Source organism: Psittacula echo (genome assembly GCF_963264785.1).
Source record: "Psittacula echo genome assembly, chromosome: Z".
Classification (NCBI taxonomy): domain Eukaryota; kingdom Metazoa; phylum Chordata; class Aves; order Psittaciformes; family Psittacidae; genus Psittacula; species Psittacula echo.
Genome location: NC_137742.1, coordinates 17,736,569 through 17,762,189, shown reverse-complemented (window position 1 = coordinate 17,762,189; position 25,621 = coordinate 17,736,569). Strand labels below are relative to the sequence as shown.

General features: G+C 39.1%; 1 protein-coding gene across 1 annotated transcript in view; it reads left to right on the top strand.

Moving 5' to 3' along the window:
* The window catches only part of HCN1 (hyperpolarization activated cyclic nucleotide gated potassium channel 1), a gene marked incomplete at both ends in the record, with an annotated part of 197,065 nt that overhangs the window by 156,054 nt on the left and 15,390 nt on the right, over positions 1-25,621 (top strand). Inside the window, one exon of the mRNA XM_080637760.1 lies at positions 19,896-20,136. Within this exon, the coding sequence (XP_080493886.1) occupies positions 19,896-20,136 (241 nt within the window). The remainder of the gene's footprint in view (positions 1-19,895; positions 20,137-25,621) is intronic.

Sequence of the window (25,621 nt, the reverse complement as noted above, 5' to 3'; positions counted from 1 at the left end):
TTAGATAGTCAGAGTACTCCTGGCAGTTATAATTTCTGTAGAGACAGAAGATTTTAAATTGCTTCTACCTGGCCATGAAGGATTGGATTTGTTAAACCTCTCTGTAGCTCCATCCGAGTTCTATGACAAGTCTGAGCTAATCATCAGGCCCTTTCTGCACATACCACCCTTCATACATACTCTTACTGTAAAGCAAACCTAGCTGAGTAGCTTAGAAAAAGGGCTTCATCTTCGAACAGCAACTGCATGAGAAACCACCTCCACATTTTGGAATTGAGCCTTCTTGAAACAAAAGTGGTAGTATGGTCAATTCTTCCTACCCTTCACATGCTGGTTACAATTTTGATAACATCCTTAAACTGTATTTTTTTTCAGGGTAAAGAAACCTATTGTACCTAGTTCTTTCTTGCATGGAAGTCATCTCATTCACATGGTCACCCTTGCCATTCTCAATTTTTTTCCTGGCTTTACTGTCAGCATTTTAGAAATGAGAGCACCAGATCAGCAGCCAGCATAATGATGGTATAATAATATGAGTTATTCTTCTTCTAATAGTTCCTAATGTTAATTTGCTATTTTTAATGACTGCCAACTATTGAAGGATTTTTTTCTTAATTATAACTTTAAGAGCTAACTCTTATGAGGAAATGGATATGTTATTTTATATATTTGTCTAGGTGTATCACTTAACATTGTTTTCCATCAGTAATTTCCAATCAGCCCATAGTAAGCTGCTTTCAGTTTCTTTTTAACAAGCCACTTCAACTTTACCCAGTACTGTTTCTGAAACTGAGCAGAACTGTGTGAAGTTCTTGGCCTTCGTTGTTGCCTGAGGGATAGTGAATGTAAGTAGATTGTGGTAACTTTTATAGCCTAATGAGTCAGGTGTAGAGATCATGCACGGTGCCTAGGGATGCCTCAAGGGTGGCATTTTGTGACAGTTTTTGTAATGGAGGTACTCTCACAACAAAATAATGGGAAGCTTCCATTACTGGTAATAGTAATTGTATCAAAGTGAAAACAGGACCAAAATAAGATAAGTTTTGTACATGTAAACAAATCGAGTCTATTTATAGGGAAAGTATTTGGTCCATTCAAAACCAAATTTAAAATTATCAATTTGGGAAGATCACTAATTTTTTTGTAGTTATTAACCTTCTCCTTTTCCCCATTAAAACTTACTTCCTTTTGTAACATCTTTCCTCTATTTAATATTTATCTTTAGAAATCACAAAACATTATGTTCACATTAAAATATGCTATAATCCTATGCACAAAAGATGAAACATCTCCAGAGTTAATAGTATGAGGCCAAAATGTGGTGTGATTACACCATAGTATGCTTTAATCCTCTTTATGAAGTTTAATAGTGCAGTCATTATGATTTATGGATACAGGTCATAAAACATTAAAATAATATAATCAAATGAGTTTATTAAAAAACACTAAACTGTCAAAGTCAATACTGAATTATTGGAGATTCCAAATATTTTACTTCCATAAGAACTTATGTCCATAAATTTAGCTCATAAAAGATGGAGGTAATTCTTTCCTTATAATCTACTGTAATTTTATACATTTTACATGCCGTGAACCTTGGTATGAAGCTGAAAGAGAGGGATGAGAGAAAATGCATCAGAATTATAGATGCAGTCATACTGGAACTCATTTAGGTATATCTTTATATAGCTATATGCAGAGAGTGAATACCTCTATCTAGTGCATTAAAGATTTTTTTTCACATAGACACAGATAAAATATAACTTTAGTTCGTACTCTGGAGTACTGAAATCATGAATAAATTATACGGTATGTCAGACATACCACAGCATTATTTATTTGACAAATGCTGGGGGCAGGAGGGGAGGGGAAGAGTCTCGATATTTTTCAAATATCTGCTTAAAGTATGCTTAAATAATACTCTAAGGCTCAAGCAAAATCCTGAAAACCTTTCAGAAAGGACTATAATTAAGTTTTCAAGTTTTAAAACTTTAAGTTTTAAAACCAGGAACAAATAGGCCATTTTAATGTTGGAAATGTGCAGACAATCACCAAGTGATTGCATTATTATGTTTTATGACACTTTACCCCAGCAGGTGTGACATGCTAACATTCTGTGTGCACACTCAGATCTGTTTCCCAGGGACCTAAGGACAATGTCGATTGATTTCCTGAACTGCTTCTCGATATATGCACATACACGAGCGTACGTGCTGCAGTTGAGACACAGCTTTTGAATTGTCAACTTCTTCAATTGCTGTTGCAAATACTCAAGAAACTTCGATCACAGTACTTTCTATGTTTGATATTCTTTGTTACCAAATCCATCCTGAACTGAGACATGCTTTGGGAAGTCTAAGATTTAACTGCTTTCAATAATACAGATGATAAGACATGGACAGTTCTCAGTAGGTATGAGTTTGAACAGTGTTGTTACTGCACCCATGAGATTCCTTTGTCATAATTGTTTAATCAGTATTTCAGACATGAAAGTTCTTTCATGAGCTCTTCAAATATACTAATCCAAATCAAATCCCCAAATCTTTGTGCACTAGTTGTCTTTCATAGAAAGGTAAGTTGTTTGAGAAAATTATCAGACTATTTAAATGCAAAATAAATGCTATAAGAGATGTAAAATCCCCTTACAGAAGAGTAAATCCAGTCTGCGCCTGCTCCTGTCTGAACTGCTATTCAGGCATCTGAAGAGCAAAATCAGAAAGGTTTTTGCGAACACCAGGGTCCTAATGCAACAGAGTGCAGGGGAGAATTTTGCACCATTGCCTTACTCAGTCTGAGATCATGCTTCCAAGTGTCTGCTGTGTGTTGGAGTTTAATGAACAGAAGAACTGTTCAGCTAGCTGATACCCAGGTATTGCTGGGGCAGCAGATGGAAAGAGTCAAGCACTTCTATTTTTTAGTTCCTTTATGCAGTTTCTGCTCAAAGCCAGGGAGGGTTACTATGTATTAGACAATGCTTACCACAGCACCTTCATTCCTACTAGGTCTGCATATGCTGTTGCAATTGTAGATGGCATTGCTGATTTTTAGGAGGTTAAAAATAATAACAGAGTACTTTAGATGATTTCTGCGTTATTTCTCCTTATGTAAACACACTCTTTAAAAACTGCTTCTTTTAGTTTAGCTACTGTCCTCTCTAGTAGGATTTGGAAGTTTTGGGTTATTTAGCTAAATCCACATGGTCTTTTGCCCCAATCCCTAGCTATGAGTCAATTATGTTAAAACATCAGAAGTTAACAGATGTTCCTTTGAACCCTTTAGAGAACAGTTGAAGATAAATGAAAAAATAAAGAAATGCAAATTCTTAAGGCAGTGTTGGAAACTAAGTGGCCTGTTTTAATTCAAGATTAGGAGATTCAGGATCTGCCTACAGGAAAGCACACTGGTACCTGTCAGGGTTCTCCATTTTCCCCTCATGGGCTTCTGCAATAAGAAATGATGGCATTACATAAGGAGAGCATGGGAAGGAAAAATTGGAAAGCAGATGGTGGGATGCAGCCCTGATCCCAGTAAAAAAGGTGTTGCAGACAAGACATGGGTGCCTGGTATGGACATGCCCACATCCCTTTCCTGTAAATCTCATCCTTGGAGGTGAGAGGGAACATCTGTTACATCATTTTTTACCGTGGAATTCAAATGCTAGATACGGAAGCAGGGGAAAGTCTTTTAAAGCAAATTTGTTTGAAATCAGTAGGAGTGCTATGGGGGTCATGTAATACGAAAGTTCCTCTGCTGATTGGGCACACTTTAAATGTTCCAGTGTCCATGAAAGTCACCACAAATAAATACTAGAGCTGTGGCTCACCACCCCTAAGAGGAGATAAATATGCCGTGAATTATCTGATGCAGAAGCAAATGCATGTGCCTATTTTTATGAACTCAGATGCACATTATGATTATGGTAGTAAAAGCATACAGAAGGGTACACAGCATTTCCCATGCATGAATTTGGAGTTGCCTTTTAAAAGCATGTGATCTCAAAGGCAAAGACAAGGAGAACAACAAACAACAGTGCAGTCTGTTTTGAACGCGCATATATGAACTTAATTTCCAGTTGGTACACTGGTGATTTAAGAAGGTAAACCTTGTTAAAGCTGTGGGAGATACCCAAGTTGAACTCTGCACATCAGGGATCATTTTCTTTGCTTTTTTTTACTGGTGCCACTTGAACAAAAAAAATTGTACATTATTTTTAAACCTACACAAGCCTCTGCCTAATCTGTAGTATTGGACTGTTGCTGTTATCTAGCAGTTAAATAATTATAACATTTTCTCCAAAATTGTATTGCAGGTAAGCCAAAGGTAAAATAATGATTTCTCCCCTCCACTAAAGTCTTAGTACCTGAAAAATCAGTGGTATCCTCCTCAGTTGCGAAATAATGTTTTGAAATTTTAATCGCTTTTGCTGAAGTCTTTAAATAAGAGATTAAATGAAAATTCTGAAATTACACATAAATGGACATGTAATGAAATTTGCGTAGATATGGATGCACAAAGTGTTGAATTACACTTGTTTAATTTAAAGGTAAGCATCTAACACAGAAGGAGCTTAGTGTCTGATATTTTTAATGATTTCAGCAAGTCTTCCTTCCCTTGAGACTGAACTACTGCGTTACAAGTTTGCTAGTGATGAGTGGAGTTAAAACTGGTGCTAACACTGCAACTACAGGTACAGACTTTGTGATAGCTCCTGGGCTGAGTTCAAGGCAATGGTTTTTATCTGTTGTCTCTGTCTCTTTGATGATACCTTCACAGGGTCCTGCTCAGTGGTAGCACTGGATCCTCCGACAGCCTCCGTAAGAGTAGAGCACTACTGGTGAGGAGTTCCCTAAGAGAACTTTAATCTCCCAGCTTGTTCTGTGGAGTCTGTGATGGCTGATTTTCTTCTGAACAAGTCTGTTTTAATTTTCCTGTATCTGTGAAAGCAAAAACTGTGTGGCTGCTTGAGAGGACATTAATAAGGTGCCCTAAAGCACACAGAGTTGCAAGTTTTATGAGCTAATCATTGCCTGTTTGTATGCTATGATCTCTATAACACATTCGAAGCAATCGATCATGCCTTGCTAGAGTATTAAACCATTTCATAGATAAAATAGATACGTTTGTGATTTTATGTATTTTGCAGAAAAGCCGTATTGTTTGTAATTAACAGTTTTCATTTTAGCCTGGATTTCAATCATTGGTTAACTGTACTACTGAAGACTATTATTTTTGTGATCTCAGGAGCATCTCTTACAAAAATAAGGTTTTCTACTTCAGAGTGGGGAGTTTTTTCTTACACTGAATTGAAAATCAGGAAGCAATGATGGGTCTGTGTCTATTAAAAAAGAAAAGAAAAGAACTGCTGAGAATCATTTGAAAAATGTACCTGATGAGAGCATTATGCTGTGGGAGTTGTATTTTGGAAATACAGTGGCTAATATAGACATCCAGTGTCCCCAAAGCAAAAATCTATCTACTCTTTTTACTAATCATTGCCACATACTTTATAAACACTTACGTATTTCTGAAAATTTGAATTTTCACAATCATCCACATTTCACCAAGGACAGAAAGTCTTCCATCAGTAGAGGTTGGAAATGAAATAGTTCATGCTTTTTAGCATCTGACATGAAACAGATTCATTACTAAGAGGAAAAGAAATGCTGTCAATACTATGTGTGAATGGCTTAATGTATAACAGACCTTGAAAAGAAGTAAGAGGCAATGACATCTGTAGAGAAGCAAAAATGGAGACGTATGTAGCTTGCTTTGTCATTCTCTAACACCAGATATGCTTTTCATAATATTGATACTTACAGCAATAGGACAAACTTAGAATGTGAAAAAGAGCTTAATACCCTTCCTGAGCCATTATTTAAAGTTCATGGCTGGCCTATTTTTAGGCCACCATGTGAGAAGATGTTCGCTGAAAATAGATACAGATCATGTGTCCTTGCAGAATATAGAACATCAGGACATTTCATTTCCAAGGAATATAATTGGGACTGGGAGCAGAATCTTCTTTCACCTCACCTTTTTGCTTGTAGATTATAAATTCAGTTATACAAGCACACACTCTTACATGAATTGTATTAACCCTTAAATAATTAACTAGCAGTAATTTGAAGTACAGTTCTAATGTTACATGTAAATTAGTTAAACTTTTTTTTTACATGAAAAGTGCAAAATGTACGTTGGTACTCATACAGATATGTCAATGTACACATACAAATATATGCGTGGGAGAGCATACATACACAGGCTTTCAGGCACATAGATGCAAACATATTCAAGATGCATGAGAGTGAGAAGAATACTATGTAATACTGGGTTGAAATCTTTGCATAGGACTAAGTATATGCATTGCATTATCTAGGCCAATATGGTCTATGTTTCTCACTGTTACAGTATACCTCAACATATATTTCCTATGCCACCAGTCTGTGTTTATATTACCTTAAACTGAACTGTAATGACAAGAGTTTGAAGGGCTCTCCTATGATCTAAAATCAATATAGATAGATTTATTAATACAAGTAGAGATTAAGATATAGTCTTAAGATCATTTGAAAATCTTTCTGAATAAATTATAGAAACATTTTTTTTTATGGAAATAATCTTCAGCCTATATTTAATTCATGAAGTGAGTAATGTAATTATAGTTAAACGGTATTAGTGATAAAATAAATTTTAAACTTTGGGCAAGCAGATGGACTGAAATTGTTTTAAAAAAGAATATTTAACTGATGTAAAGAACAGGCCTGTGCATTTGCATCCTGTGGCTGCTGGGTCTCATGCACAGATGCTAATAGCAGTTCCCAAATGCCCTGCTGTCATCAGGCCCTCTAGCTTTTAGTGCATGTCTAGTCCTGGAGAGAGAGCACAATCAAAAATATTTAAGGCCTTAGAGATTGCATGCAGAGAGCAAGAACAGCATAGCTACTAAATTTACATGACAGAAGACCACAGGTATCTCCTCTGGTTTCTTGTGTATTATTTACATAGCTGCTTCCTCTCCATGCTCCCTAGAACAAAAATTTTCAAGATGTGCAAATGATGAGATGTCCTATACATCTTTGATCTGTCAAGGCTTGATTGTGATTTGGCTCCTAGTTGCAGTGTGACTCTTTGTTACTCTGATATTATGCCATTATTAAGTGTGTCTGCCTAATGGATGTTTAAGGAGTATGATGCATTATTTTTACTCTAGCTGTTATTACTAATCCACATTGACTAGCTTACTCCTGCCAGTTTGCCTTCTCTTTCTTCCACACGATCTGCTATCAAGGCTGTTCTTGCTGTCACCATGCCTATTTGCACTCCTCAGAATTTCTTCCAGTCTTTACACCTCCTGTGCCATTTATGTGTCTCTTTCCCCTGCAGCTACCAATATTAGTCAAAGTGACACTCTCAAGCAAATTCTATCTTCAGGGCTGTCTGGCTGTCACTCTGCTAAGTTATTCCCAGAGACTTCATCATTTTTACCATCGGATGATATCTCTTCTGGAGCCAGGTTTCCATGTCTGACCCTTATAACTGAGCATCATCCTCATGTTTCACTGTAAAACTGATCACTAGAATCAGTGCTTTCAGTATTTTTCTACTTCTGCATGCTTGCACTCTGTCACAGTGGCCTGAATGTGGGTCATGAGCTCCTTACAGTCATCTGAGTAGTAACTTGCTACTCACAACATAACATCACCTTTGCAATTGATCACACTCCAGCACTCTTTTAAGTAGTTTCCTTTAAGAGGCACATTCACATGGTCTCATAATTAGGTTGTCCCAGTTCACATAGCAAAGCAGTGACGAAGGCTGATTCAGAATTAGAAAGGGATTGTGCATCCTCCTTATCTTCCTTTTTATATCTTGCTGTTATATATAGATGTGTACATATATATAGCTGGCATTGTAAATATTCTACCGTATACACACACAGGCATTCAGAGTTCTGTCACACATTTGTCTAAGAAACACAAATTCTCTTATTGTTTACAAAACCTCTTTTGCCATTTTAAGATGTAGATTGTACATAGTGTAGCAGTGTTTAGATTTTATGCATTATGTCAAGTTAGGAGTTTGCTGTTTCTCACATATCATAATATAGATTAGGCTTTAACTGAATAGTTACAAATCAAATTAGATGCAAACAGAAATGTACTTTAAAACTCTAAACATAATTTCAGTTTGGATATTTCAAGCTCAGTTATGTGGGATTTATCCAGTATAATCAGTAAGATTTAATTTAAGCCACTTAATAATTTGAAAGAGGCTTTAACCAATGGGCTTTTAATTTATAATAAGAAGTAAGTGTTAACCTAGCAATTAACAAGATAACAGTATTTGTGATCCAGAGCTCTTGGAAAGCCTTAAAATAACTCACTGAACAAAACCACTGATTTTTAAATAACTGTTTTCATGGTTGTTGTTGTTGTCAGCTAAACCATACACATAGAGTGTAGACAAAGGACATTCTCTGGAGAAATCCTTGCTGACTCAGTTGTTTCGGCAGTTCAGGTTGCATCACACAGGGGACTAGAGAAGGGACAGAGACGGAGGGATGGCATGGAAGAAGGAATTTCTTGCTTGTTTCAGAGTTTGCACTAAACTCTTCATGGAACCATTCCTAGCTCCAATTTTTGGTTTTGAACAAACAAGTGCAAATCAGAAATAAGTAAACAAAAAAAGTTGTATTCAATCTGTAGCTTTCTCTTTCTTCTAAGGCATGTTGATTTTTTCCTGCCACTTAGTTCTTCATTACTTCTTTTTAGCCCAGTCAGCCCCTTTCTAGCTTCAGGCACAGATTTTTAACTCCCTGCTTTCATCCACAAGTTATTCTCTTCATGGCCTTCTCTTTCTTCAGCGAGAGAAACTGTGTTGCTCAAGTATCATGTTCTATTCTGCATTCTGCCTAACATATTTTACTCAAAAAAGCATCAAAATCAATATACTTAGTAGGCCACACAAATATAAGTGTAGCTCAGGCTGCCTTGGTGAAACTCCATTGTCTCTTACTCTTTTTCTTTCTTTCATTCACAAGCACTCTTCCTGGTAATTGGGTGAATCAGGCATTGTCCTGAGAACAGCAGCACTCTTTCCAGCACTATTCTAAAACAAGACCTCTTTTTTTTTTTACTGGCATCAGATGAAATATCACTGACTTCAGTGAATATAAGAAGTACTAAACAAAAAAAAAAAGAAAGCTAAAACTAGTATTTGAGCTTTTTTTTATCGAAGAATATAATAAGGGGAAGCTGCCACAGATCACATACAAAGTCAATCACCGATTGAGTGGTGTTAGCAAGTGGTGTCACTAGAGTTTCAGTACAGAGGCACAAGAATGAATATGGTGTCCAGAATCATTAGGTCACCAGAGAGAGGAGGTGACTGGAAGCTCCAAAGACAGTGGAAATTAAATGCTACAGTAGGTATGAACCTGTGAGTAAGCAGACTAGATAAAGTTTTGTAATTGTGAGCAAAACAAACTGTCTCCTATTTCTTAATCACTGTTTTAAAAAACCATGAGTTTTGCTTCATTCATTTGTACAACAGACATGTCGCTCTTCCATGTACTAAGACATTTCTGTTACTAGTAAGACACCAGGACTTTGTAAACTTCACATCTCGTAGTATTCACCTTTCTGCCACAATTTGACTATAAATGTATGTAAATCTGTTATCTCATTGTCATAATGGGAAAACTTCAACATTTAAAATGCCTTACCAAAACAAGGTTTCAGTCTTAAATGCCCCCTGCCCAAGGTATTATTAAATAAATTACCATAATATTAGCAAGTACAACACACAAACATACACATATACAAATGGGAATAAAGATTTTGGTTACTCAGGGGCAAAAAAAAAAAAATAGTGATTGTTAAATGCATTTGCAAATTGCAGTTTATTTGTTAAGTTTATAAAAGAGAACAGTCTCTACAGTAACTGCTCCATCATACAGCACTAGTTCCATATTACCTTCTGTAATAAACTATGGGTGTTTTGTTACTAAAAGCATTCAGGTTAATTCATTCAGTAATACAGCTCAGAAGGGAAAACCTGCAAGTAGAGATTGGTCAACTGGACCAAACTTTAAGTACTTATCTGGATTATAAGCATTTCTCAGGCTTTGGAAATTAGACTTGCTATCTCACAATTATAAGCAGCCTTAAAACATTGCCTGTATTGCTGTTTTCATTTTGATGAGTCTCATCCTTGTCTCAGCTGGAAAACAAACTTAAGAGGCATAGAACATTTCAGAACATTGTAGAAGATGGAAGCTAGATTCCCTTTAAAAATAGCCTAGCTAAGGAGTGGATGGACAGTCAGGTGAGTAGAAGGGTAGATAGATAGCATCTTTTTTTCTTTCTTGCCTTCCTTCTTGTGCTCTTATTTAATCTTCCAAATATAATGGAAGATCCTGAGAAGAGAAGCATGAGATGCACAGAACTGCTCTCCCTTAAGCTCCACTAAATCAATTAACAAGCTGGCGGAAAGATGCATATCCTTTATCAGACTGACTGTATTGGAGGTTTGGTTGTACCATATATCCTCAAAAGGATTATTCTGTCTGCATTTGAATTTGATGCAATAATAATTCTCAAGCATAAAAAATGTATATAAGGAGTTGAATAGAAAATTCTAATCAAGGAGGGAATGATAGAAAAGTATGCAGAAAGCCAACATTTAATCAGTGAAGCCAAGAAAATATAATTGGTCAAATCTATATCCCTTCTGCTTGCAAATGCATAATAAAGATTGCTTACTCTTAGAAGACAGAAATACTAGCTACCATATGCTCTCTTTAAGGCTGACTTGTTTTAAAGTGAGTTGAACAGAGCTAGACAGAAAAAAAATCAAAACCTGCTTCAACGCAGTCCTTGTATAACACAAGCAGGGGATTTCATTTATCATTTAGCTGGAAAGCCTGTTTATTCCTCGCTTCCATTTATCTGCCTAAGCATATCTGACAGCTAGCTTGAAAATTTTATTCATGTGGGCAACCTGCATGCAGGTATGGTGAATGTGTTGAGAACCTGAGGGCTTTGAAAATGAAGATACACGGGTTGGCCACTGTTTTTCAAGGCAACTGATATCATGTGGACTGTCTTTGCCTCAGAGAATTTTTTCAAAGTTTTTTCAGGTTTTGTACTTTGTAGGTCAAACAGTAGGTTACCTTGGATCAGAGCATTCTTGGCGTTTAAAATATATATAGAATCATAGAATCATAGAATGGTTTGGGCTGGAAGGGACCTTAAGGATCATCCAGTTCCAGCCCCCCTGCCATGTGCAGGGGCATCTTCCAAGTTGCTCAAAGCTCCATCCAGCCTGGCCTTGAACACTGACAGGGATGGGGGAGCCACAGCTTCTCTGGGCAACCTGCTGCAGTGCCTCACCACCCTCACAGTGAAGAACTTCTTCCTAATATCTAATATAAATCTACCCTCTTTCAGTCTGAAGCCATTCCCCCTTAATCAATTAATCGATCAATGTTAAAATTTATCAATGTAATTAAAAATGGGAAATTGTGGAAATCCCATTCAAATAGAAAAATGTACATAGTCATATTTGCTTATATGAAAGTCTCTGAGGAAAATTTATTTTAAAACAATACATTCTGTAAAGCAACTTTAACAATTTCAGGTGCACCAGAAATGAATATATTGCATTTTGTTGCCACATGTAGGTTTATGGCATTTAGCAAGTTGTGAGATAAGAATGTAGTCATCCCCTCAGTGGGGTACTAATCCTAGTCTTCCTGATTGCCTGCTGTCATAAACCTATGAGAACTTAATATCAGTGAGATGCCTTCTTTTTGCCAAAGTTGACTATAATTGACCAATGAGTTAAAAAATTACAGGGAATCATGACCACATAGAATCATAGAATCATAGAATAGTTGGGGTTGGAAAGGACCTTAAGATCATCTAGTTCCAACCCCACTGCCATGAGCAGGGGCACCTCACACTAAACCATGTCACCCAAGGCCTCATCCAACCTGGCCTTGAACACTGCCAAGGACGGAGCATTCACAAACTCCCTGGGCAACACATTCCAGTGCCTCACCACCCTCACAGTAAAGAATTTCTTCCTTATATCCAATCTAAACTTCCCCTGTTTAAGTTTGAACCCATTGCCCCTTGTCCTGTCACTACAGTCCCTAATGAAGAGTCCATCCCAGCATCCTTGTAGGCCCCCTTCAGATACTGGAAGGCTGCTATGAGGTCTCCACGCAGCCTTCTCTTCTCCAAGCTGAACAGCCCCAGCTTTCTCAGCCTGTCTCCATAAAGGAGGTGCTCCAGTCCCCTGATCATCCTCGTGGCCCTCCTCTGGACTTGTTCCAACAGTTCCATGTCCTTTTTATGTTGAGGACACCAGAACTGCACACAACACTCCAAGTGAGGTCTCACGAGAGCAGAGTAGAGGGGCAGGATCACCTCCTTGGATCTCCTGGTCACGTTCCTTTTGATGCAGCCCAGGATATGGTTGGCTTTCTGGGCTGCGAGCGCACACTGCCGGCTCACGTTCATTTTCTCATCGACCAATACCCCCAAGTCCTTCTCTGCAGGGCTGCTCTGAATCTCTTCTCTGCCCAATCTGTAGCCGTGCCTGGGATTGCTCCAACCCAGGTGTAGGACCTTGCACTCGACATGGTTGAACTTCATGAGGTTGGCATCAGCCCGCCTCACAGGCGTGTCAAGGTCCCTCTGGATGGCATCCCTTCCCTCCGGCGTATCAACTGAACCACGCAGCTTGGTGTCACTGGCAAACTTGCTGGGGGCGCACTCAAACCCACTGTCCATGTCATAGAATCATAGAATCATAGAATAGTTAGGGTTGGAAAGGACCTTAAGATCATCTAGTTCCAACCCCCCTGCCATGGGCAGGGACACCTCACACTAAACCATGCCACCCAAGGCCTCATCCAACCTGGCCTTGAACACTGCCAAGGATGTCACCGACAAAGATGTTGAAGAAGACCGGTCCCAACACCGACCCCTGAGGGATGCCACTCGTTACCGATCTCCAGCCGGACATCGAGCCATTGATCACAACTCTTTGCGTGCGGCCATCCAGCCAGTTCTTTATCCACCGAGTGGTCCACCCATCAAATTGATGTCTCTCCAATTTAGAGACAAGGATGTCGTGTGGGACAGTGCTGAACACTTTGCACAAGTCCAGATAGATGACGTCAACTGCTCTGCCCAAGGTCACCAAATTGGTCAGGCAGGATTTCCCCTTAGTGAAGCCATGCTGGCTGTCACCAACCAACTCCTTGTTTTTCATGTGCCTTAGCATGCCTTCCAGGAGAATCTGCTTCAAGAGTTTGCCAGGCACAGATGTGAGACTGACTGGTCCGTAATTCCCCGGGTCATCCATTTTCCCCTTCTTGAAAATGGGGGTTATATTTCCCTTTTTCCAGTCGTCGGGAACTTCACCTGACTGCCATGATCTTTCAAATATGATGGCCAGTGGCTTAGCAACTTCATTTGCCAGCTCCTTCACGACCCACGGATGGATTTCGTCAGGTCCCATGGACTTGTGTACGTTTAGGGTTTTGAGATGGTCTCGAACCAGACCCTCTGTTACAGTGGGCCTAGGGTCTTCATTCTCACAGTCCCTGTGTCTGCCTTCCAAGACTTGGGTGGTGCGGTCAGAGACTTTTCCAGTGAAGACTGAGGCAAAGAAGTCATTAAGAACCTCAGCCTTCTCCAAATCCTGGGTAGCCAGCTCTCCCAATATCTTCCAGAGGGGCCCTACGTTGTCCCTAGTCTGTCTTTTACTCGCTACGTACCTATAGAATCCCTTCCTGTTATCCTTCACATCCCTAGCCAAGTTCAATTCTAACTGGGCCTTAGCCTTCCTCACCTGGTCCCTAGCTTCCCAGACAACATCCCTGTATTCTTCCCAGGCCGCTTGTCCTTGCTTCCACCTTCTATAAGCCTCTTTTTTCCTTTGAATTTTCCTCAGCAGCTCCTTATCCATCCAAGGAGGTCTCCTGGCCCTCCTGCTGCACTTCCTTCAAGTTGGGATGCAACACTCCTGAGGTTGTCGCAGGTGATCCTTGAATATCACCCAACAGTCTTGGGTCCCCCTGCCCTCTAGGGCTGTATCCCATGGAACCTTACTAAGCAGGTTCCTGAAGAGGCCAAAGTCTGCTCTCTTGAAGTCCAGGGCAGTGAGCTTGCTGCACGCTCTTCTCACTGTCCTGAGGATCTCGAATTTGACCATCTCGTGGTCGCTGCAACCAAGGCTGCCCTGAAGCATCACATTTCCAACCAGCCCTTCCCTGTTGGTGAGCACGAGATCAAGCATGGCACCTCTCCTTGTCAGCTCCTCTATTACTTGCAGAAGGAAGTTGTCTTCCACACAACCGAGGAACCTCCTGGATTGCTTGTGCTGGGCTGTACCATCGCTCCAACAGATGTCAGGGTAGTTGAAGTCTCCCATGAGAACAAGGGCCTGTGAGCGTGAGGCTGTTCCTATCTGTCTATAGAGCGCTTCATCCACAGATTCCTCTTGATCAGGCGATCTGTAACAGATCCCCACAGTAATGTCCCCCATCGCTGCTCTCCCTTTAACCTTGACCCACAAACTCTCTGTCGATTGCTCACCCGTCCCCAGACAGAGTTCCATACTCTCCACCCTATCCCTAACATAAATAGCAACTCCCCCTCCCCGCCTGCCAGGCCTGTCTTTTCTAAAGAGCCTGTAACCTTCCATCCCACCATGTTTCTGTGATGCCTACTATATCATACTCCCATAGTCGTGCACACATCTCTAGTTCCTCTTGTTTGTTTCCCATGCTACGGGCATTTGTATAGAGGCATCTGAGCAGAGCTCCAAATGAAGCCGGCTCATTGGCTGGAGCGGCTGGAATATCTCTACATTGTTCCAAGCATTTATTATAGGTGCTGGCAACTGACTGGGTGTGTTGGGATGGAATGATGCCCCCTTCCCGCAACACATCCAGTTTAAAGCTTTCTTGACCAGTCTGGCAAGCCTCCTACCAAAACCACTCTTCCCCTTCTTCATCAGAGCAGCTCCACCAGCCCCCAGTAGACCTGGCCTACTAACTTGGGTCCCGTTTTCAAAACACCCAAACCCCTGACTATGGCACCATCCTTTCAACCATTTATTAACTTGGCCAATCCTCCTAGCTTTTTTATAAATACACATACAGAATATGACTCCTTAAAATCCATTTTAAATAATCTGTTGGTACATCCCCAAATCTCTTAATATCATTATTTTTCCTATAGTTCTCTCTTAATCACTTGCTCAGTAATTTTTCTTCATGAATTATTTCTAAGACTAAATATGGCTTTATCAGTAAAGTGATGTCTTACTTCCAGTGGCAGGGAATCAAGACTGATTTATTTTCTTATCCTTTAAAAACAAAGTGAAAAGGAGGGACACTCAGAAAAAAAAAGTGCTGTGTTAAAGTTATGCACTGTATTTTTACACTAGTATGTAGAACTGACCTAATGAAACTAAGCTATTTTTCATTGTAGTCATAAACAGACTTCTGTGGCCTAAAAATCACATAGTAGATGGAAGCAGTACCTTCAGTAGCTCAATTGGATTAGTGAGAAAAAAGGAAAGAGTCTTTGAGGCACACAGAATTTTTTAAGAACTTTGTCTGCTTGTTTCTAGCAACAGGTTTTTCCAGTCAGTCTAACTAAAAGCACTACCTCTGTTTAAAAATCTTCTCCTGGGGAAAAGTCCCTAAAAACTCTTAGAGCTGCCATCAGAGAAGTTGGCCACCACTGTGCACTGGGTCACAGTTAGGACAGCCTTGAAGCTGCCTGTGTAAATGTGACATCTTCAGATGCCTCAGAAAAGTTGTCCAGAAATACTGAACCACGCAAAATTATAATATCTGATGCTTTAACATCAGTTTGAAAAAAATTGCCAGGAAGGCCAAGGTGAGTAATAAAACTGGTACACTACAAAGAAGCAGGAGCCAATGTAATTGCTTAACCAGTCTCTTATATAAAGCAGACCATTGCACCTCTGATGTAGCTCCTCTGTAACACAGACCAGTATTTGAACTAGATCAACATCTACTTCATGTAGTTCTGAATCACTCTTGCCCTTTAACCACTTCAACTATATAATACACTCCTAATCCCTTCCTCAAGCTTCACTTGGTATTTTCTTTATGCAGAGGTGAGACAAAATCATTGTTATTTCATTTAATCAAAATATCATATCAATGGGCTTCATAATTTGGTTCCATTCTGGCTCCAAAGAATTAAATCAAAGAAAATATAAGTGAAAGATTTTTCTTTGCACGAAATGGCAACCTTAATTTGGCAATTTGTTCTTTTGTTACCCTTTTCTTAAAGCACAGTACTATTTCTCCTACTACTTTGAGTTACATAAAATGCATTCATAATCTTTAGTTTCTTTCTCCCCAAGATGATATTTAAAGTAATACACAAGAATCTGAAATTGCAGCACTGCCTGTGATTAAGACTCAGGGAAATGTGTTTTACTTGCTCTGAATGATCTCATGTTTAAATAAAAGAACACTTTCAGGGAAAACGAAGCACTTAAAAGTGACACATTTCTTTGTCCCACAGTAATTTTCCACCTGCTAATGTCTTAAATGGGAAAGTTTGTACTTTGGCATAAACTTTCACAGAAAACTAATCAACAAAATGAATGCATTACTAGGACTGAAACAGGAGATTTAGGTGAGATATAAAGAAGTTCTTTACTGTGAGCGTGGTGAGGTACTTGAACACGCTGCCTAAGGAAGTTATGAATGCTCCATTCCCAGAATTATTCAAAGCCAGGTTGGTCAGCGCCTTGGGCAACATGTTCTAGTGGAAGATGTCACTGCCCATGGTAGAGAGTTGGAACTAGATGATCTTAAGATCCTTTTCAACCCTAACTATTCTATGATTCTGTCTTATAATGGCTGAAATTACCATGTCTGGGTGGTTTGTAGCTATACTAGTACCTGCAAGAGGCAACTCAGGCTGAGCAGGTAACTTGTGTGTATACATGTATATATGCAGGTATAGATTATCTATTGAGACAGAAAGGTGAGCAGAATATGGAGCCATATCAAGACATGAGGTTGCAAGGATGAGAACTTGATATGAGAACTTAGTATCAGTGAGAAAACCCTGCAACAAGGGTGTGTTTTGTTGGGATTCTCAAGATGAGATGAATTTTTTTCCAGTTAGGCTGGACTGGCTCTGTGCAGAGAAATCATGCAGGTCTGAATTTTCCCCTCTGTCTATATCATGCTGTCATATGATGCCGTTATGATATGTTACTGATCACTTGTCTGCTTTTTTTTCGGATTTCCCTTTTGTTTACTCCATCTGCCTTATTTCTCAGCTTTCACTCCAGACATTTTGTATTCCAGTGCTCTTACTTTTTCAGGAATTTCAGTTTCTTAATCTGTTTTTAAAGTCCACCTTCCTACCTTCTTTTTTCCCTTTCTTTTTGGTCTTTATGTTTGTTTTTTTTCTCCCATTCTCTCTTAATACTATTCCAAATAGATCTATTTTATTCTTTCTTTTTGACCGTGACTGCAGTTGAACTTTTCACTCTCACAGCCTTTTCTCTGCTTCTCACCAGTTCCTATATAATTTCCAGTCAATTTTTTGCTTTCATGGTAATTTCCTTGCTCTGCCTGCTGGGCAGGCAAGAAAAGCTATTTACTTTCAGAAACATAAAACAAGCAGCAAGTCTACTGCAAACTCCTTGAGCTTGGCAAGACAACTAATAGTTATTGCCACCTTTTCTGCATCAGCCAAGGCTGCAGTAAGACAGTCTCATACAGAGCCCAGGATGTAATTTGGAGCTCCTCGCATGGTGCCACCATACTGCGAGCAGTGGGAGTAAACAACTTCCCCTTGGAAGGGAGGTGGTGGCTGAAGCTTTGCTGAGAAATGGAGTATTTAGATGAGAAGGAAAACAAGCTTTTCCTCAGCCCTTAGAAAGACAGTCGGCTAGAATCTGTTTCTTATATTTATTCCCTTATACAGAACATACTTGAAGGGGTAGCCGGGGACTGCTCCTCTTGACTTAATGACTTAGCAGTATTCACTGATCTTGAACGCCAGCTATCTGGTACCTATCTTGCATCAAATTTTCCATGTTTTTTTACAAGCAAAACTAACTTCAGGGGTTGGGGTGGGTATTTAAGCTCTGATTCTGATGTCATGTGTGTAGATAGTGTTATCCCATCGTGTTGCACCAGTAGCATCAATGTCTTTGCCTTCACTGAATGGGAGTGTTAGCCAGACTACTCTTCCTTTCCACAAGCAGGGAGTCTCCCAGTCTTTGCAAAAAACTGTGGTCTTTTACTCACATCTTTTCTGTTTCTACTCCTGCCATGTATTCCTGTACATTTCAAGCTTCATGCAACCATAAGGAAGTCTGCTTTTGGCCTCAGATCTGTCTCCTGTCTTAATCCCATTTATGCTTAAATGTCATAAATCCCATTTATGCTTAGCCATGAAGATCATACATGATGCAGTGTTTCAGGCATGCCATTCAGGAGGTTGGAACTGGATGAGCTTTAAGATCCCTTCCAAACTTAACCATTCTATGATTCTGTATCTGCAAGTGGGGTAACGCATGGTGGGGGTGGAGAAGAAGAAAGGAATTCATCTGAACTGTGAACAAGTAAATCTGAGGTTGCTGCTCAGAGATCTGGCTGCATGGGATATATGAGATATCTAAGTATGAGACAGCAGATGCATGGGAGTTGAAAAAGCGACTTCCGGCAGAAATACAATGTGCCTCCGTCAAAGGAGTGAAAGAACTGTTAAGTGGGCTGTCTCTTTTACATCAATCACAAAGCCTTGGCTTAGTGTAAGAAATACTTGGGATACTCCATTGACAGTGAAATTACATTAGTTTTGCAAAACAGTTGTGTGATTGCTTGTATATTTCTTTTATTTGCTCTGTGTCTATTTATATACAGATGATCATATATATGTTCTTGCTGTCATGTTTGGCTTGCTGACTCAGTAGATGTTGCTTGCCTGAGCCTCTCTCCATGTGTAATACTGATTGGTCTCAGCTCTTCAATATATTGTTAAATCTCTATGGCAACTGACCATGTTAATTTTCCTAAGACAAAGTAAGGTCTGCAAGAATGAGCTTGAAACTTTCAGAAATTGTTATTTTTTATTATTATTTGAAGCAAGTATGACATTAATAGCTTTTTGGTACTAATAGTTTCATGTCTATGCGCTTATAGTTGGCTCTGTAAGTATAAGTATTCTTGGTGGTAGGTGCCCTTAATGCCTATAGCAGTCTTAGTAAAATAACAGGGCTTTCTTCATATGAGGGTCTGCTATATATGCATTTTTTTGAAGGGCAGGAATGTATGCCTCTGTGTTTATACAATGAGTTAAATTCTGGGAAGGAAATTTTCCTGTTGATTTCAGCTAGTCCTGCAGCTAATTGTAATGTACATTTTATTACCATTGCAGTTGTTGTGATCAGAAGGATGTTACTTGTGTAATATTTGAAAACACATGGTTTGCATAACTTCATCACTTAATACAATTATTGCAACAGATAATTATGTTGTCAGGCAGTGTAATTACTATTTAATTTTAATCTTACTGTCATGTTTTTCCCCTTAAATTTGAAGGGAAAAAATAAATAACAAAAAAATTTGCCTGAAGAAGACAACCTTTCACCTCAGAAAACAAATCAGACTGTTGTTTCAATCACTTCATTACCAACAGACGATAACATAATGAAAAGATTAAAAAATCAGGCACAAAACCACAGAAAAGTCCAGTATGAGCTGAAGAACTTCTTTGTGAAGAAAGCAGAATGTGTTTTTTTCAATCCCTATCATATTCTGTATATTTGCTGACCATTTTTTTTTAATATGTTACCTTCCCATTTAGGAAATTGTCAACTTCAACTGTCGGAAGCTGGTTGCTACAATGCCTCTTTTTGCTAATGCAGACCCAAATTTTGTGACTGCCATGCTAAGCAAACTGAGATTTGAGGTGTTCCAACCTGGAGATTATATCATCCGAGAAGGGGCTGTTGGTAAAAAGATGTATTTCATTCAGCACGGTGTTGCTGGTGTCATCACCAAATCCAACAAGGAGCTGAAGCTGACAGATGGCTCTTACTTTGGAGGTGAGTAGGAAAAAATGAATGATAACACGGGAGTGAATGCACTGGAATAAAACATGTTGAGATACTAGACACATAGAGATATCAGTGTAAGTTTACTCTCTTTTGCCTAAACAATTTCAACTACAGCAAAGAGTGCACAAAATATTTCCAAGTAAGATGTTCAGTCTACTTACTGTTGTGAGGCTAGCTGTGTGACCTTCCTGAGTTTTGAACTAACTTTGGATAAAGAGCTCTGTTAATACAGTATTTAAATAAACATATGGTAATTTGCATAATACTTTTATAGCTATTTCAAGATAAACAGGATTCATCTGCCTTGAAAAGGGAATACAATTTTTGAGTCATAAAGTCTTCTAAAAGGTAAAAGTCACTGTAAGATTACAAAAATAGTCAGTGGATAAAAGACCATTATTTATGTCAGATATTTTGGTATTCATGAATGTTTCAAGCTGTTTCTAGTTCTTTTTCACTGAATTTTAGCATACAGCAATGTTCATACTTCCAGTATACTATGAGAAACTGGACTACCTACCTGACAGCTCTCTGACAGATGTATATTAACAAAAAACAGACATGAATTTTAATCCAAATTAAATTCATCCAGTAAACCTAATGAAAATTAGGGTTTTATTTAGATTATGGCATCTGAATATTTCTATTTGGACGAAAACAGTCTCATTTTTTACACAAAATAATTGAAAGGTGTGAAAATGTTGTTTCTTGTAACTGTAAATTGTCTTTGTTCAATCGAGTAGGTGTCTGCCTCTGTGAGTAGCAACAAGGATGGTTTCCAGAATCTGGCTGAACATTTATGTGTACTGCTGCTGCCCATGACAGTTACAGTTAGCTAGTCATTGTATTAATTTTCTGTTGTATCCCATGAATCATCCCAGAACTGCATTGAAAACCTTTCAGAAAATGATCAGTTGAAAACCTAATCAGTGGCATTTAGCTGGTATACGGAAGTGGGAAGCTTACAGAAATTAATTGGGTTCATGTCTGAATTGGGCTGTGGAGTTACTTAACTAATCCCATTTTAGAATAATACGCTAAAGCAACCCCTCCTGATCTGGCCAGCAGGCATTGTCATTCTGCAGTAGCCTCTGCAAGGTGATTTGTGCCAGTATTTGCAGAAACACTATGGTAAAGAAGTCCTGTGCTTATCCCACGGGCTTAAATTGTAGATGCTGAAGACAGGAGATTAAGGAGAAAGAAAAGGTAAAGTGCTGAGGATGAAGAAACAGAGCAACCTTGGTCTTGGTCTTGTCTATGCTTAGCAGTGCCCCAGTTTATGAAAAAGATTTTGCAAGAGCTTGCAAGCTGAATCTGACCATAATACTCCTCTGAACCAGCATAGGATCAGAGGAGATTGCACATGAAAGTATTTTACATAACTGTCAGCCTGTTGTTGCAGTGCAAGTGACTACTTAGCTCATCCTGCTCATCTGCTACCCTTCTTAGCAGGAATGCACACAAAAAATAAGATATTTGTAACACCCAGACACCACAGGAACTTATTACACTGCATACAAAAGCAGTTTTGCTCATCCAGACTGCAGCTGGGATGAAACATGGGGTGCAAAAATGGGGTCAGATACATCCAAAGCATGACAGCTGCTGGGGTAAATGGGAGATAATAGCTGCTGCTGGATGTAGCCTGGAGAGGTGAGGTAGGGCGAGGTAAAGAAGGGCAAGTGCACAGTGAGAGAGAACCTGAGAAAGGAAGTGCCCTAAGGTGGAAGTGGTGTGATTCAGATATGTTTTAACAAAATATTACATAGCATTGTGTATTCCCAGAAGGGAATTCAGACCGTGGAGAAAAAAAACCTGTTTGACTGAAGCTAAAAAGAGAGGAAACTATCTGCACATCAGATAAGCGTGAATTAAAAATGCTTGGTTTGTCAAAGCATAGAAAAAAGATTTCTAATATTCTCATCTCTCTAGAGAAGACAGTCCTCTCCTGAAATGTGTGTCAGAGTCTGAGTAAAGCTTCCTGACACAAGAAGTGTTGTACAGTGTTAAAATAAACTGCAAGAGTAAGTCAGTGTTCAGATCCTAAATTTGAATCAATATACCCCTGTTTTGCCTAATGGAGACATATGGAATCTGAGGCTGATGTACTGATTAAGAAGCTGCAACTTATAATTTCAACTGTATAACTCCTGGGTCTGACACAATAAATCAATATCAACACTTACGCCCTTACAAGCAGACATGAGTTGGAGGAATGTGCCATACCTAAACAAACAGGAAGTTTCTGGTCCCAGCTCAGAGAAGCTAACTGTTGGATGTCAGGTATGTCCCAGATCTGAGTTTCCCAGGGGCCCTGGCTTTGAGGAGGTTTGGGACGAGTCCTTTGAGAGGCAGGCTTGCCTCCAGAGCTCATGGAGGGTTTCATCAACATCCTGCCTTGGATGTGGAAAACATTGATCAAATTTAGAATATGTAAATTTTTTGGGTATTGTCAACATTGTATTAGTAGGAAACTTATGATACCAAGAAGTTGTTGAAGAACTGGAAATTAGTGTGAAAGCTAAGATGTAAGAAGAACCAAATCAGTGCCAGCAGTATTTGGGAGAGACTTTGGGAAATTTGAATAGAGACTTTTGGGAAAATGAGAGCATGGAAAACCCAAAGTTGCAGTAATAAAGGAAGTATCTGGAGGGTGGAAGACTGAGATACTATTGAACATTTAAATTCTCTTGCCTGATCTTTGTTCTTAATTAGAAAACAGGCTTCCCTATGGATCTGGGTTTTATAAATCTCACATGAAGATAGAAAAGCCTTACAATTGCTTGGAAATTCTTCTCAAAAAGTACGTGCCTGGGTAACCGTTAATAGAATGAATTAATCAGACTACACCTCTGCTTTACATTTCATGTTGATTTTTGAGGGAGGTAGAGAGTAGTGACTCTAAAGAGCGTGGACTTAATTATCGTCTGCCTCTTTCCTCATATGTGCTCACTGGTTTCTCTTTTCTGGAGGGAAGATAGAAGGAAAGAGTAAGTGCAGGACAGTAGCCACAGAGATCTTGTGGATTGTTCATTGGTATTCCTATGGCAAGAGTCCCTTAACCTTCATGTGTATTCGTAAATCTAATCTTTTTGAACTTTGTGTGCAGCAGCATTACTTAGCCCTGCAGCATGTAGGATGCTTATTTTCATCCTATACATTTTTTTCAGAGTACGCATTGAAGGATTTTATCATCTTATGTATCTACTCCAACTGCTAGTAGGAATTTGAAAGTAATTTCTGGCGCTGTGCTTTTCCCTAGGCTGTGTGCCCCCTACCCTCTCCCCCATTCCCTCTTCGATGGAATAAACAAAATGTTTAAGGAAGCACATGAGAAATACTGCCCAGTCTATGCTCCCTCAGATCTGCAGTCAGCATACCAAAAACCACTATCTGCAACTATTAGATGCTAAATATGTTCAGACAGAAGTGTAAATATGTTCAGGCGAGATTGACTGTGTTATCTCAAGACTTTCAGTAATGACCACAGGGGAAATGTTTTGCAGCGAGTGCCATAAATTATGTCTTGAACAGACATGGATCGGTGGAAGGAATGTTTCAGAAAGATTCAGAACAATCCATTTTCTTTGCTTTTTATTGGCTTTTAAAGAACACAGTATCTTTTTATTGCTGTATCTTAAAATTCCTGTCTTCACATAGTGTGCTTGTTTGAGATTTTATAAAAAGGACAGGAACTGGGCCATGAAGAATACATGAAGCCAATTTTCACTATATTGCACAGTTATATAGTAATTTCTGCATAAGTTAAATTATGTAAACCACAGCAGTGGAGAATTCCAGGATTTTAATAATCTGTAGCTGCTTTAATTGGATTTTCCAGGACTGTATCTTGTTTTTTGAAGAAATGCAGCAATACTCTTTTTTTGTAAATTTCTACGGATTTTTTTTAATGCCTTTCTTCACTTTTTCTCCTCTGTTTTATAAAATGTCTCCCTATTCCTTAGGAGTGAGATTACTGCTACTTGCAGCAAAGCAGTAAATGCATCTTTTCTCTTTACAAATAAAAGAGAAACTTCTCCCAGTGAGACCAACACTTTTCATATGAGAGGAAACAAGGTTGCTCTCAATGGAAATGATGACCTTCTCCTAGCTGCTTCTGCAGGGAGAGTAAAATGTGAATGAAGAAGGTCAGGAGAGAGTGGATGATCAGGGCTTTGTTAACACGTAGCACACAACAATAGGGAGTGAGATGGAGGTGAATAGAGAGTGGAGCGTGTGGGCAAAAGTCGGGTTGTGAGTGGTGCAAAAAAGTATGAGACAGAGGAACGGTGACTGCAGGGACGTGGACATGAGATCGATGGGAAAGAAGAAAATCTAAGGGCCTAGAGCATGTCTAAACCTTCAGAAGCTGGAAAGGAGTGAGAAGGTGCTTACACCTATCACTTCTGAACAGCAAGTAGGAAAACATGACTGCACATGTGTTGCAGCTAAGCAAACTTGAGATGAACACACTTGAATTTCAGCCTTTCTGGGATGGAGAATAAGAATCAGGAGGCAGGTGAAAATGTAAACAATTGTATTTTGAGGATGTTGTGATGGCTAAATTATTTAAATTTTTGTCATCTTGTTCAGTGTTTTGAGGATCTGCAGTTTACAGCACTGGAAAGGTAGTCTTGGTTAAATACAAGGTGATTGTATTAGAAATTACTCCACAGCTTCTTGTTATAGAAGGAATTACTGAGCAGACTGCATATTAGTTCTTCACTAGATACATAAAATCGGCAAAATGCAAAGATTTTTAACTCTTCTACAGGTGAAGCACAGGAATGAGCCTTTTGCTCATAAAGGAGTATGAGGCTTTACAGAGCATCAATAATAATGTATCTAATGAGCCATAACACTAATGTAATTTACATTATACCAATGTATATTGATATAAACTGGTGTAATACCACTGCTATAAGGCAATTCTGATTTTTGCTGCGGCAAATGGTACCAGAATTACTCCATATTAATATTAAGGATGTTAGTGATTAAAAATGTCTTATGATTAATTACAACAAACATCCAGGAGTGTAATAAACCAAAGATCTGGCTCTGCAATTTCTCCTTCCCTTATGGAAAGGCCTTTTGCTCCCTGACACCTTGTGACCCTCCACTGTGCATATCTCTAACCCCAGCCCCAGTTTGCTGGTGTTTGCACATACTCCACCACAAACTGCAAGCTCCTGCTTGGGAACAAAGAAGAGCAACTTTTTGCCATTTTATAACTTCCCTCAGAATGTTACCCCCACAAACATTAAAGTCAAAGTTGTCCCAGAGCTACTGCCAGAGCACATTGATGAGCAGGAGTGGTTTTGTGATGACCTGTTCCCCTCCAGCTGCCAGCCATGTGGAGGGAGATGAAGTACTCTGTGCATATAGTCTTGATACAGCTAAGCATGTGCAGAACTGCCTTTGTGCTTAACTGGTGTGCCAGCGTGGAGCTGACATGCCTACAAAGAGAAAAAGA